The 15,803-nt window shown below is 37.2% G+C and overlaps 1 protein-coding gene across 7 annotated transcripts in view; it reads left to right on the forward strand.

Annotated features, from left to right (window-relative positions):
* Positions 1-15,803, forward strand: part of THADA (THADA armadillo repeat containing) — a 161,805-nt gene that overhangs the window by 20,477 nt on the left and 125,525 nt on the right. For all 7 annotated transcript variants that reach the window (XR_008734881.1, XM_055725408.1, XM_055725413.1 and 4 more), the window contains exons 22-24: positions 3,980-4,089; positions 12,336-12,468; positions 15,341-15,451. Coding sequence is in view for 6 of the 7 variants with exons in the window: in XM_055725408.1 (XP_055581383.1) it covers positions 3,980-4,089; positions 12,336-12,468; positions 15,341-15,451 (354 nt within the window). In the remaining variant the exon portion in view is untranslated. The remainder of the gene's footprint in view (positions 1-3,979; positions 4,090-12,335; positions 12,469-15,340; positions 15,452-15,803) is intronic.

The raw sequence follows: 15,803 nt of genomic DNA on the forward strand, positions 1-15,803 counted from the left end.
AAGAAATCAGTTTGAAATCCTAATTTTCCTCAGGATTGCGGGGGACTACACAAGGAAATCCAATTTGACTGAATGTGTAACAAATATTAATAGGAAAAAGCGTGGGCATTTTCTCTGCATTTTTTGTAACTGACTTAATCTGTTGTTAAAAAAAAACAAAACAGAGAAAGAGGCTGCGGGGGATTTGATCATAAATGAACTAAAGCATCAATACCAGAACTGCTGTGGCTTCAGGCTTTTATTAAACATTTTTCAGTGTTGTTGAATAAGAGAATTGGATTTTGCTATCTTACGCGTGTAGAGCTTTCCCTTAAAGTTGTCGGTTTTTTTCTTTTATTCTGTAAGTATTAAAAAAGATTTAAGAATACAGAGGGAGAAAACTTGAGAGAAACCTTGATCATACTGCCTCAAGTCAGGGCTATGTAATAGTTGAGAAAAATCTGGTAGCACCATTTGGCCATTCTGTCATCCTGTTGCAAAGCCTTCCTTGTTTGGTACCTGATTGGTGTCTAGGTCAGTAACTGTTAAATTGTACCTTACTGGATCAGTGTTAATATTGCAATTCATTCACACAAAAGAATGATACTGAGTGTTGAATTTGTGCATAGTCTTTTGATTATTTTTTTGCCCCCCTTTTTAGTTGAGCATCCAAACGAAAAGACAGTGTCTTTCTGTCCACAGTAAGAAATGACACAAGAGAACTGTGCTTCTTGGTAGGCAGTGTGGTGGTAGCCAGCTTCTTGTGGCACTAATTCTCATTTCTTTTTGTAGCTCTAAATGCTGTCTGTTGTGATATGTACCTATATAGGAGAAGTTTACAGAGAGGCATGTCTTGTTTGATTTTTGTTTTGGTTTGAAGCTTTTTTTGTTACTAGGAAGTTGGGACAATATCAGATTTGCACTTTCCTTGTTTTTTGAGTAAGAGATTGGGTCTCCATGGCATTCAAATGCCATTATACACATCTTCATCTCCTTGCTTTAGAGATGCATGTATTGAGGAGCCTTAGAATACTGTATTTGAATTGTCAGTCTTCAAAGCCTAAGCCGTTTGCAATGACTGCTTTGCCTTTAAAAATACACATAGGAAGTGCCTAGTATATCTGGAAGAATATTCAAATATATATTCTATCTTTCGTTCTCCATCTGACCCTTAAAGTCCAGAGGTGGCAGGCCAAGAGCTTTGCCTGTTAAGACAATCAATACAATCAGTGTCATGTCCTAGTAACCACCATGTAATCAACAACATGATACCTAATGAAGATTGTTTCAATTTTGTCATATGACCTGCAAATCGTAAGACAGTACTCCAAGCCTGGAGTAACTTGTAACTCTTCCTCAAACTCCTTTTTGTCTCACCTGTGAAGTCTGAAGACAATTTTGGGAGATTAGCTTGCCAGAACTGTGTACTAAAGTGAAAAGAAACAGGCAGTAGAAGACTTGGTACTGTCCTGATGCCAGGGGTTCTGCTTGCGTTAACTGGACACTTGGAGAGAGCTGATCTGAGCCCTTGTGGTGGAGCTTTGAAGTACGCAGAAGACTTTAAAGTCCTGACAGCGCTCAGTACTTGTTGCTTATCTGTGCCATCAGTGCAAAAGTGTGGCTCCCCTTGCTGCTTTGGACTTTGTTCTATTCAAGGAAGAATGTAAAACAAAGAAAACCCCCAAACCCACCAAAAAAACACCTTTCCCTGGTTCTTAATGTAATCAGCCTATCTCCTCTGGAGTTCAGTAACGTTGGCAATAGTTCACTGGCTATTAGTTGTTTCTAACAGGTGCTTTTGCAGTCCTTTGTGGGTTTAAAGCCATCTTCTCCTTATGGTTTGGAACAATACTCTCTAGAATGTGGGACCCTACTTTGGTGGCATCTTATTGCCAGGAAAATGAGATACGGAGGCATAAATGTACCAACACTTTCTCAGAGCACTTTCAGAACCTTTTGTACAGATTTTTGTGTATTGAATACTGAGATTCTTGATGTTGGCAGCAAGCATGGCCCTATAAATTGTTGGGTGTTGCATTACTAAGACTAACCTGTTGTACTCTAGGTTTTTGACCAAGATTATCAAATGTATTCAAGATATTTGCTCCCTACTCCATATTTGAATATTTTAGCTTGAGCAACAGTGTTCTTTCCTGTGCAAGCAAAGTTAGTTGGATCGCCTTTTTTTACGGTTGCTGTGGATCTTTGTGATGTTGTAGAAAATGTGAATTCCTTGACTTATCCTCCATCCTGATATATGAAGCGCTGTTTTTTATGACACAGGGAAGCTGGATGGACATGGGTGGCGTGATGCTGTTAGATAAGAATCCATGCTTATCCACTTGCCTCAGGATCAGACCTATGTCATTTACGAGAACTGAGTTATGGCAGTGCTTTTTCTTCAAACTGTAGCTTATGAGTGGAAATGGATATATCACAGTTCAGTTTGAAGTAAGGTTCTAGTCAACGTGGCTGTTGCAAAAAACTCAGAAATATAAATAGTAAAGTTGAAAGTTAAGTGACCCCCCCAAAAAAATCTCCATATGAATGATTCTAAAAACAGAAGGGTGGTGGTGGAACAAGACAGTAATTTGATTTGCATGTGTATGGTTTTCTTGGTTTGGTTTTGTTTACACACCTGGAGAGCTGGTCTGTCTGTGGGTCAGTTCATGCTGAAAAAAGGACACTTACTCCTGCTTTTGGGCTAAAAAACCTGAAACAGTGTAGGTATCTTAAAAACCCACGCAGAGAAATAACTGTTTTAGCTCAAATATCTCCAGTTACTGTTTGTTTCACATTAGGTGGGTTTTAGCTGCAGGAAGTAAGTGGTAGACTGTCTCCTTTTCTTTTCAATTACTGCAATCTCATTGCTTGGGTAATATGAATTACTTAATGGTAGGGTTGAAAACCATATAGTTAGATGCAACATTAACTTCTCTGACATCTTAATTACTTGTCAGCCTATTACTATTATTTATTTTATAAATAACAGAATAAGCAGAATTCTATAAGCAGCTTGACATGATTTTATCCTTGGTTTTATATGAAAGCTTTGAAGAACATTTTGCTGAAGAACTGTTAGGAAATAGTCCTGAAGAACATTTTGCATGAACTAACTATGTGCTATGTGTTTTAAGCAAACTATATTGGAAGTTTGATGTAGACCTTGAAAGTTGATGTGAATTAGAGAAAAAAAATAATGTATCTTTCTGTAGAATGATATTGTGTGGAATTCTAAACTTCCAAACACTTTAAAAACTTAGTATCCTGGTTGAAGTCTAGAAAGTAACTATTAGTGAAAGTTTTATATATATATATATATTTAATATATATTAAAAAAATCATAGCATTTAACTTTTTGAGACAAGTGTAGCTTTCAGCACTACATAAATACAACTTTTTAAAAAAATGTATTCATATTTATATTTGTTTCTAGTAATCAAAGGCAGTTATGCAGAAACCTAGAGTCTTAAAATAGCTAAAGTAGGTTTGTTTTTCTATGGGACATTTTTTGAAGTTTGATTATTTTTTTTTTTTTAATCTTTCTCAAATAATTCTGTAGGTTTTTGTTTCTGCTGATATGATTTAGTAGATACTTTCCTTGGGTTTTTAGGTAAGAGTGAAGGCAAACAGGAAGGATTAAGTTTGTTTCCTCTGAAAATCAGAGTTGTCCCTTTCTTCTCTTAAAATGTGTGTTCCTCTTAGACAAATAGCTAATTTTTATGTCCTTTTATTATTTTTTTTTTCTTTTTAAGAAAAAACATAGCCCTATCCTTTTAGTTCAAAAAGTAGAGTGTATTATTTGTTATCCTTAAGGTAAATGTGTTCGGGGCTTTTTTAAAGATAGTACTTCTAGTTGCTTTTTGCTTTTGCCAGTGGCCTTTCCAGCCAGGAGTAGGATTGCTGCTTTTAGTAGCAGAAGTATCTTGCATATATAAATTAATTGTCTACATATAATTTCAAATAGCTTTTTTCTTTTTCTCTTTTTTTTTTTTTTTAGGTTAAAAATATTGGGGATTACTTTAAACACCATCTGCTACAATCAAGGCACAGGGGTGCATTTGAATTGGCATACGCTGGCTTTGTGCAACTTACGGAAATGCTTTCCAGGTAGAGAAAATGGGCAACTTACTGTGTTTTTAATATACTTTTACCAAACTGTGGCACTGATCCTGAAACTGGCTGTACAAGCAGATCCTTGATTTCCTGTGGATTTTATTTCTAGTTTGGTGTAGGCATGATTATGACATTAGTTACATGACATCTGTGCGTTGGACTGTAACACTTTATGGTTAGAGATGGTGCTTGGGCATCAAAAGACAATACAGACATTTAATGTTTGCTGTATTTTTCTCCATTTCTGGTGTATTAGTTTACTGAACAGCTCTTAAAAGTGCTTGGGCAAAGTAAGAGTGTAGAATTCTTCCCTCCACCCCCCTGTTCTCTGGCGTTTCATGAGAATGAATGCCAGACTTTTTGTTTCAGCCAGGATGTTTTCCTGGAAACTTTCATTACTTGTCACAGAGTTGTGTATTCTGACATTTGGAAGACTACCTGGCAGTGCATCACAAGATGTGATATGCAATCTTTTTGATTTTTTTTTTCTTTCCTCTTATAAGTTTATACTTTCCTAGAAGAATTAAATGAGCAGAATTATCCTGAGGTCTGGGCCAGAGCATTAGAATTTCCATTACATGCTTAGTTACCTATTTAAAGTGTTGTTAATCTTTCTTTGTGATATATAGTAATTATATCTTACCCAGGTTTTAATAAGGCAAATCAAAACATCTACTGACTTTGTGGCTTTTGCTGTTTTTTTTTTTAATATGGTTTCTTGAAAGACCAGTCCAATTTTCAATTTGAAGTACATGTATTTTCACACCAATGCCAGGTTAAGTAACCAGTGTTCCCCTTTTGCTCCGTGTGGGCCTGTCTGAGGCACTGCTCTGTTTCTTGTTTATTTTGGGGGTTGTGGAGGAAGGAAGAGGGGTTAGTTTTGTTTGTGGTGGTGGCGGTAGCGATGCTGCGTTTTCTTAAAGTAAAAATAAATCTGGTGATGGAAACACTTTTGTTGCTCTAAGTACAGACCAGCTGCTAACCAGGTTTACTGAGTGTCCCCTCAGACAATTTTCCTAGCAGACCTGAGGGGCTGGTCTCTGGTATGGGATGTTGGTGGGGTAGGTACCAGCACTGCTACAGAAATTGGTACTCGGCACATTACAACCTTCATTCTGTATGCCAGTGAGATGCTAAGCTATAAAGCCACGATTCTGTTGGTGATGTATCTGTAGAAGGTACGTTATTTCCTTTTATGTGCTGGCAATCTGAGGCATTTTAAATTGCCTTGAGTAGTTTGTTGGGAGCTTGCATGACCTTACTTTACACTTGATTATTTACTTTAAAAGGAAAAAGACGCTGATGTGTGGTACTGTTCTTGCTTATCTTTTTGCTTGTCTATATAAGTTATATACATTTGTGTAAATGTTGTGTTCTTTTTCTGTATTATGAAAACTTGGTTCAGGACGTTTTAAGGTGATTTATCAGATGATCGCCCAGTGGCACCCTTTATGCTGGCTTTTTAAGTTCCCTGCTGGGCTAGATCTTTTCTGTTTCCAGTGCTGTATCGGCAGAGCAGCTCCTGCAGTGAGTGAGAAAAAGCTTGCCAAGATTAATGACTGGAAACATACTATCATGGATAGGAGTTGAAGTGATCTCACTTATCTAGGCAACTTTCTAGAGAAGTGGTTATACTGTCACTTCAGTTAGTGATCTAATTTGAATGGATTACAGAGCAGTCATTTTATACTTTTGATTTTTTCCAAGTCAAGTACAAAACATTATTCTGCTGTCTGCTGCATACTTATGGCTGCTATTTATAGATGCTTTAGCACAGTGTGCACTTTCATTTAGTCTCCTGAATTTGATGTTGCACTTGTAATACTGGGGGGTTTTAATTAAAAAAAAAAGTAACCCCTACTCCAGCAGCAAAATCCTTCATTCTTTTTAGTGCTTCTCTTGCAGATCTCTGACATCATAACTTCAGACTTTCTGTATTGTTATCTAAACTTAGTTTTGTATGTGAAACTGGGTTTTTTTCAAAGGCAAATAACGAAGTATTAACAAGTTAAGGCACTGGTGCTCTTTTGAGACAAACAGTGACAAGTTAAAAAATGTTGTGCCAATAGCTAGTATATTTTAATGTCAGCAGCATTTCTTTGAATGTTCATTAAATTAATACAGTATTCAAAATAAAATAAGCTGTTAACAGTATAGAATGTATAGAATGTATAGAAACAATTGCTAAATATTGAAGGATAATATCCCTGAGTACTTTGGGTGTGAAGATAAATGTGTTGATGTAAAAAAAAAATTTAAAAATTCCATGGTTGAGTTGTATGATCTACTTCAGTTTCAAAAGGTTTATTCCTCCCATCAGATTGAAGAGTCTGGCCAGCAGAGTAATACTGTTTAAAAAACAAAACCACCACCCCCCCCCAAAAAAAGTCAAAAGATCTTTTATTTCCATCCACCTTTTTGAGAGGAGAATGGAGGTGATCCAAACAGTTACAGCCCCACTAATCTGATCTCAGTCAATATGTAGGACTATCTAGAAAAAACTTCGTAGGAAAGGCAAACTAAAAAGCGTGAAATACTGGAAAACATATAAAACATTCTGTCAGCTTATAGCGGACCTTCTACATGGCAGACAAGCTGTTTTTCTTTGATTTTCAGTTTTTAAATTTCTTTTAAAAGCTGAGGCAAAAAAATCTACCCAGACTTCAGAGAAGTTCCTCGTATGTTTGTTCCCTCTCCCTTTTTCTGCTATTGTATTTAATGGAGCACAACCTACTTAAGAGCATCTTTATATTCATTTTACAAACGAAGAGCCAAGCTTAAGAGAACTCTGCTTTTCTGGAAGTTACTAAAAAAATTAGGAAGTATGTATGTATCATTTAGAGAGAAAAAAAGTGCACTTGAGTATAAGTAATTTTCCTCTTCTGAATTAACAGTTCTCCAAAACAGTTTTTTGATGATGCATATTTAAAGTGAAGGTGTTGCAAGTATTCCTTTGCAAAAAACCAGTTTACAAGAACAAGAGAGCAGCTCTGTGGAAATAGATTTGTTTCAGTGAAGGAAGGTATTTGCCAGGAGGTACGGGTCTCAATGCTAATATTTGTATTTAAAATGAAGGAGGAAGGAGACTGATAACAGAATACCCAGTGACTCTTTTGGTCTGGTACTCCTGGGGTAAGAGGAGTGTCTTGGGACTCTTATGCAAAATGGGCCAGTTGAGTCTCTCAGCAAATGCAGTCATGCTGCAGGTCTGAGTGTCCCGGAGTTTTTCCATTTATCTGGCTGCAGCTGAAGGGCTCCGTTCTGCAGGTAAATCCAAACTGGCCTAGCACTCTCCATAACTGCTAGTCTCACAGACAGTCTTGAAATATGTGTACCAGAATCTATGTTAACTTACTGCTGCCTCCACAAATACCAGAGGAGATTACCAGCTGTAATAATAATATATTATTACAGCTGTATCTGGGGCAGCTTATAATAATGTATATGTATAATAATAAGACAATACTTTGAACAGAATTGAACTCAAGACCTACAAAAGCATCCTTGCCACTTTAACGCAATCTTTCTCTAAGACCCAGTAAAAAAATCTGTCACCAAGGCTGTGCCAAATCCCTTTCCCATGCTTTTATGAATGACTCCAGTTGAACATCCTTCTCTTTTTAAGAAAATGTTTGCCTATAAACTATATGCTGGAATATTTACCATCTGATCTCGCTTTTAGCTGTACAGCTCTTAAATACCAGTCTTTATAAGAACCAAGGGTAGGCTTCTTTCGAGACAGAGCAATGGTATTCAGAACTGTCTGAGTTAGTGGTGAAAGAAAAATCTTTCTTCCATGGAGATTTCTTATGAACCTGGTGAAATTTGATCTCTGTCTTGACATTTGGATATAAATTGCTGAGTGTGCTATTAAGTAGGCAAGTTACCATTCTTCCTTTTCCCTGTTCATACTCCTTCTGGGGGTGTAATGCTCACTTTGTTGTGCCTGCTTAATATTGTCTGCAGCTGCAGGCATAACCATACAGTTAGTTACAAGAGATGTTCATATCAATGAACTAAGTAATGTTTTTTTTAAAAAAATATTTTCTTTTCATAGGCCCTGAGAAATTACAAATGCCCCTTTGGTCTGATAATGTGCTGGTTTAGAGAAAGTACCTGGAAGCCTCTGGGCAGCATTGGTCTTAAACTTGAGTATCCTGTAATCCTTACAAATACCCAAACAATTTCTTTGTTCCAAATGGTCGTTTGCCTGTTTCACTTTTATTTAGTGGAGCTTTTCTGAGAGACCAAGTGGAGAACATAAACATTTCCAGAAATCTCAGAATCATGGTGTTGCATAGTTATGGCACTAGTGCTTTGCCTCAGAGTTGCAGAACGCAAGGGGAAGGTTTGGGAAGAGTTATGTCATGCAGTGCAATGTTGTTATTTAGGAAGAATGTATTTTGAGCACTTTTAAATGTTGAATTTGGAGCTTAAATTAAACTTGGTGAACACAATTTTATGTATATGCAACATGTTAGGACCATATCCATTACAGTTTTCTGGAAAACTAATGGTAAAGAAAAACCCTGCTTTGATTTTATAGATGTTTAATCCAGTACCAGTGGAAATCATTCATCTGTACCTAGTCAGTGTCTGATCTTTCTTCTGTTGGGGAACCGGGATTCTTGGCAGGACCCTTTGCAGTAAATGCTGCTCCTGACTCATTTTGTTGCTCTGAAGTGACTGTAATGCTTTGCCTTCTCAGGCCTCTGTGGTCTGTTAGGAAGACTTGTAAAACGTAAACATCGTTAATGGACTTTCTAGTGAAATGTGCTAGAATTGTCACTAACTTTTCAGCAAAAGTTTAATCACAGATGTGAACGAAAGTCTAAAATGGAGAGAAATAAATTAGCGGGAAAAACCTGTTTTTATGTATTGTGGTGCTTGTAAGGTGGGGAAGTACACTATATAATGAAATAAAAGATACAATGTTAAGGCACTGCTCAGTGTGAAGACATGTTGATAATTTTAACTGTTCATATTTCCCCTCATTTCTTTTCCTGCCTGGTGAAAGAGAGAGATAGGGGTAATACTGTTGTCTCTCTGAAATGTTGAGGCCACCCAAAGTTTGTTCTGCTCTGCTTTACTGCTAAGGAAACCTCAAAATAGCACCTTTCTCAATGCACCTATAAAATATGGAAAATGTTGCTTCATTTAGAGCAGATGCTGTGAAACGAAGGCTGCAAGTGAAAGGACTTAATGGTTTCAGAGGAGTTGTACTTAAAAGCAGACGTTTTCTAGCTTGACTTGTGCCTTGAATAGTAGTGTGTTTCTGAGGCTATAGATTCTTGTCTCCTTATTTGTCTGAGAAGTGCTGGGGCAGTATGGAGACTTAACTTTATAAAGAATAGGAATCACATTACTTACGTGAAAAGGAGTAGTAGTACTACAGGTCTATTGAGAGAGGGGAGATGGTGAAAGAAAACCCCTTTTTCCCCAGATAGGGACTGATTACAGCAATTGGAAACACTGAATTCTGGATATACTCATGTGAAAAAATGCTTCTGGTCATGTGAAATTGATGCCACAAACCACTGATATCCAGGAAGGCCAAAGCCCCAAGATCAGTCTTTCGTTCTTAACACACCATTAATTTTGGACAGGAGCAAATCCAGCCATATGAGTTAGGGTGAGGGGTTTAGCTTTAACTTTGGATTGCTAGGCTTTTTGTAGTCGTTGATACTGACCACAGAAAGGGTTCTGGGCATGTATGAAATTGTAACTGGCAGATGGACAGACAGAAGTTTGTGGAATAACATTTACTGTACTTCATCTTATGTAATTTGTGTATCAAGTTGCTATGTTTACATTTTAATTATCAATACTATTTGTTTGATCTGGTGAAAATAATTACTATTTCATTCTCAAAAATGACATTTGAGCTTCAGACCACCATTTTTTACATTGTAAAGCTTCATTATTCTTAAAATGTAGGGCCACCTGTTTCTTAAGACAATATTCTTCTTGCCAGACCATAAGGAGATGGAGCTGCCAGATTTAAGGGAGTAGTCATCTCCATTGCAAAGTCAATAGCCTCTAGGGTTTCTAACTTTAATGCAATAACTCCTTCACCTTTTTTTTTTTTTTTTTTTTTTTAAAAAAAAAGTGCTTTGGTGGGTGACTGAACTAGGTAGAATTACTTGTGGCGAGATCAAAGCAATACAGTTTTAAGGGAGTCTGAGGTTTACTGGGTTTCAGTACATTTCTGTATTACTACTGAAAGGGGAAAAAAACCCTCAGTGTACTTAAGAATAAAATATTCAGTATGCTGTGTAGCAACTTTTAGATTTTTCCTTAATGCTTTACTTTTGTGTTCTTCTGCATCACAGCAGATGTGAACACCTCATGGGATGTCTGGTTCAATCCTAAGATAACATACTGAAGAGAGATGAGCATTGTTCTTTGCATGACTAAACTAAGACATTTAAATTCTGCTTAGCTAGGGCGGTTAAGACCAGCCGCAGACACGATTGGAAGTAGTAGCTTTTGCAGTATGCGTTGATGCATTGGATGAAGAGAACTGCAAAGTGGAGTTTAGCTGCAGGGACCCATGGAGGAGATCCATGAGAAGTTTTGCGTGGTCTCAACCCTAAAATTGCATCCTCCTTGTGTACCCACAAGTGAGCGAAGGAACATGTCCTGAAAGTAAGCAGGGGAAGCTAATTATCAGCAACAGAAAGAGAAAGTCAAAGAAAAGAGAACTCACTGTTAGTTTGCAGGTTGTTTTGATTGCTTCCATCACAGGCATGGGCCAGGAAGTGCCTTTCTTTTATGCTGTGGTGTGAGGTGACATACCCTTTGCGAAGCCATGTTTTTCTTGCATTCTGGATGGATGGTTTGTGTGCTGGCCACTGTGTTGAAGAGATGCTGCCCTTAAAAAATGGGTAGAAGGCCTGGCAGCTGTGTAGGAAACCTGTGGTAGAAATTGTAGGGGAATTACTGAAGAGTGAGAAGTGTGCTGTGTCTTCTGCAGACCTGTCTTGCACTTCCTGTGACCTGTGTTCTCTTACTGATTTTCTGTTTATTTTGTAAAAGAGGGTAAGGAGGGTTTCACTACAGATTAAAACTTCATTTGTTGTTGAGTATCACATTTTTAGCCTACCTAAATTCTTGCTTTAATAAGAGGAAGGTAAAGAAGGAGAGAGTAGATTTAGATCTTCCATTAGATTTTGGTTTTCACATCAGTACCTCCTGCCTTTTAGCTTTTCTTTTAAATTCTTTGAGTCACTTACGTAGAAAACTTGATTGTAGTCTTACTGTAAGGTGTCACTACTTAATAATGGATTTAATTATAGTTTATATTTTTAGGTAAGACAAGTCCTGCATGATTGAGCTAATTGCAATTTTATTGCCCACAGTGATTAATTCTTTTTTTCTACTCTGAATCACATGTCAAACCAGTATGACAGGTTTTAGAAACAGTGTCCCATTAATAGAAATTTTTGTAACAATAAATGATCCTTTTGGAACATTGACATAAGACTAATGGACTGGTCTTGCACCCTGAGTATGAATTGCATTGAACTGATCAGCACCAGCAGCTGAAGTAGAATTCAGTTCTCCTTGTCCTTGGAAGTCCTTTGCTTTCAGGCAATGCTGAGATTTTTACCTGCAGAGGGGGGAGTGTTTGGTGATAGGAGAGCAATTTAGGAGCCTTACCAGAAGTTTGACTAACAGTATTTTGGAAAGAGCAGTATGTCTTGTATGTCATTCCTTCTGCTGCTCTGAGGTTTGCAGGGGTATTTATATAATAGGCATTTACTGTGAGGGGCTTCAGTTTTGGTTTTTGTATGGTTATAAACTTAATTGTATATGTTAGCTAATGTAAGGATCAAGCATCAGCTACTGTGTGTGACAACAAAGATGTAAATTTGTGACTGTCACTTCCTACACAGTAACTGATGTGTGTATGTCTTTGTTTTCTTCTCCAGAACAAAGTTCCTGGCAGAAATGAACAGTTGCAGTGCTGAAGCACAGAATCCTGGTTTCTGTTCAGTGAGATATCTTTTCCTAGTGGCATTTAATAATTAGGGTTAATACAATTTGTGCCAATATTGGAAAAACATGCAATTCCTTTTCTAATTTCTGTCCTGTTTCTTAGCAAAATCTTTATATGCTTGGAGATGTTCACATATAATAAGAAGTATTTCTGCAGGGTCACTAAATGACCTTCTTTGAGACTGTCCTAGTTTTTTATGTATTTGTTTCGTGTTTTCTTATGTATTTGTTTCATGTAGATGTGACAGCGAGAGTCTGCGCAAGATGCCGGAGCAGTGGCTAAGCTATGTGTTAGAAGAAATCAAATCTTGTGATCCTTCATCTACGCTATGTGCAACCAGACGTAGTGCAGGAATTCCATTCTACATACAGGTACCAACTAATGTAATTACAATCGCTTTAATTTTATTTTTTTCGTGTCCTTTCTGGTGAATACACTTACATATTTGTTTTTCTTATGTCAACCCCTTTTAGTGAAAGTGTTACTTTTTTTTATACAGGCCTTGATTGCCTTTGTGCAGCCAAGAAGCCGCATGTAATTAAACCGTGTTTGATGCTGTTTAGCACTGCAGTTCTGTTGATGCTTGAGGTAGATTTAAATAGTGCTTAAAAAGACTGATCTTAGGCTCTGTGTGACCACTGTAATAATCCTAGCAAATCCATAATTTAATTCACAGATTAAGTGAGACTCTGTTAACTGTATAACTGTGCTGCTTCCATGTGAAGTGGGAGGGTGGTAAAATCTGAACAGACCATCGTAGAATTGTAAAATGGTGGCCCAGAAAATACCACAAAGAATTTGGGTAGTCCACTCAACAGTAATAAGGCGGAATCAAGTAACGGTCACGCTGACTGGCGTGGACTGACAGTCTTGAGTGTGATGAATGAGTAGGTTACTGAAGACATATCCGTGAGTGTGGGGCCATGCTCCTGCAGTCTTCCCGCTCCCCATGTTATCATCAGCTCCACACATTCCACCCTCTAGCTTCTGCCAAGTTCAGAACTGATGGCTGATCAGCTTGTGGGCAGTGTTTTGTCTCTGCTCAAAGCACCACCTCCTGCTGAGTGCCTTGCAGTAGTATGCAGCTCATCTGATTCTTGTGGGTTCAGTCATTGCAGAGTTGGTCCTGCAGATTACACTTCACCTGTTTCCGTTCCTTTCCTCCTTAAAGTGGCCGTGATTGCTTTCTCCTAAGTTAATCTGCATTGTTTTAATTTTCAACCAGTTTTCTAAGATAGGAGTCCAAGATTAACTACATGATTTGTAACTTTCTCCGCTTGCTGAAGTTAGTTTCAAGCACATTCCAAGAATCTGAGGGACTGCTGGGAGCAAGTTCCTCCTGCCAGAATAATTCATCTTGCTTGTTTTTCACTCCGAGTTTGCCCTGAGAAGGTTGAGGCAGCCTGCTTCTGTCTGACCTCTCTTATGTCAGTCACAGCCTGCTCCTGGCTTTGCTAGGTATGTGTGTGCTAGGCAGCAGAGATCAGAAGTAGGGCATTGGTTTTAAAGACATTTTTCTTTTTCAATTTCAGCAGTTAAAAGATCTTTCCATTTTATGTCTGTAAGTTGTCTGCAAAATGAATTTGGTGATTTCATGTCTTCTGGTTTCCCCATTCACACCACAGAGTTTGAATCCCCTGGGCATTAGCTAGCATTAATCCTGAGAATGTGAAAAAACAAACATGTTTGAATCAATTGTTCACGTAAAATTTACACTGTCTAATGTAAGGACTACGTGGACCCAAGGGTACCCCTTTGCAGAAAACGTGCGTAGTCTGCAGTTGGCCTACATTACTGAGTCCACATGGCAAAGCTTGTGCTGTGCCATAGCTGTTTGGATAAAAAAGTCAGATGCTTCTATTTTGACAGCTCTGGAAGAGTACGAAGTTACTCTAGTACATCAATGAGAAGGTTTGAAATGAACATTTGGCTTATCCTGAAAGAATCTATTTTCAAATTGTAACTTTATTGTAAAAAGAGGTGATAGGGTTCAACTACTGAATGTGCCCGTAGCCCTCAATAAAATGGATTAAGCCTTAAATAGCATGTTGCATTTAAATAATAAATATACAAGTTGTAATGCATAGCCTAACAGTACTGTAACAAGGTTATTTTATTAATGCATGAAATTGAGGCTCAGTGTGGTCTCTTTGCTATCTACTTCCTGTGACATTTATTCTTGTTTTAGTAAAACACATCTGTTTTAATGATAATGTGTACTTTTTAGGTTACGAACATTTTATATGACCTATTTAAAAAAAATATTATCTAATAGTACAAAGGTGCAGCTCCTATTAGTGGATGAGGAAATGGTGGGAAAATATTACGGCTTTAACATTTTTAGGGTATGAAATTTTAGTCTCCAGTTCATTCTCTTTTATTTCATACTTCACTAATACTTTTTTCCCCATCCTTCTGTTTCTCCCATTGTTGGAGATAATGATAAACTGACGATGACTACTTCTGGGTTTCTGCCTAATATCTATACTTCATTTGGCTTGCAGTTGATCCATTTGATTGTTCTTGTATGATGTAAAGTACTATTAAATATCATTTGAACTGATGCTGAACAGACTCTGGGACCCAAAACACAAATGCATAATAATTTTTTATTAGAAATAAGTGATTTATGATTGTCCATTTGTACTAAGTTGGACAAATTCAACAAGAGCTACTAGATGGAGAAAGACTGTTTTAACTCCAGTCCTGAATTTTAAAGGAGTGTTTTCATCTCAGCTGGATGTCCTACGCATTGAACTACTATTTGGAGATGGATGTCTCTCTTCCCTCCTTTTAAAAATGTGCTGCCTTTTTTATCCTGTTTCGCAAACCAGGATTCATTCTTTGGTCAGCCTGTGTAATCTAATATGTATGTTATTAAACTAAAAAAAAAATCCATACTAGAAAATGTAAGTAACTATTACATGGCAGATACTTTCACTGTAATAAATACTATGATTTTTTTGGGTGTGATAAATTACTAGCGGTTACATGCAAGCAGATTTTTCTTAGGCAGATGGGTAGTGCATTAGTAAAGTTTTCATACTGAAACATGGCATGCTAAGAGGCTTTGAACAAAACTAAGAATTAGAACTGAAACTTACTTTTTGCAAATCTTTCTTTAGTCCTTGTATATGATCAGAAGCTAGGCTATAATATGATAAATACAGGAATGTGGAGCAGAACTGGTAGTAAAGAAAAATGGCTAAGAACAGCTGATATTTTTTTTTTGACTGTCTGTAGGCTTTGTTAGCTTCAGAACCCAAGAAGAGCAAAACAGATTTGCTGAAAATGACAATGAAAGAGCTGATACCTTTGGCTGCACCTTTGAATGAATCAAGTGTAATTCCACAGGTAAAATACAGCTTCTCATCAGAAGGCAAATGTCAAAAAAATGTTTGTGTTACTTCAGACAGTTAAGGAAATTTGTGTGTGTTTTTAATAAAGATATTTTGGGTTTATTATCTATAGCTAGGGGTGCAGAGGTTACGAAGTTCACTGGAATTTGCAAGTGCATAAAATAGTGGAAAATGGATTGGACATAATTTCATGTTTTTTTTTCTAGTACATCGAATGCAGTCACATTCATTTTGAATTTATGTGATCGGTTTACTGATTGGTACATTTCTAAACATAGATGAGTAATTTCCTTTTTACAAGGAAATTAACAAGCAAGCATTTGTTTACATTTAGAGTAAATAAATGA

This window comes from Falco cherrug, chromosome 13 (assembly GCF_023634085.1).
Source record: "Falco cherrug isolate bFalChe1 chromosome 13, bFalChe1.pri, whole genome shotgun sequence".
NCBI classification, from domain to species: Eukaryota; Metazoa; Chordata; class Aves; order Falconiformes; family Falconidae; genus Falco; species Falco cherrug.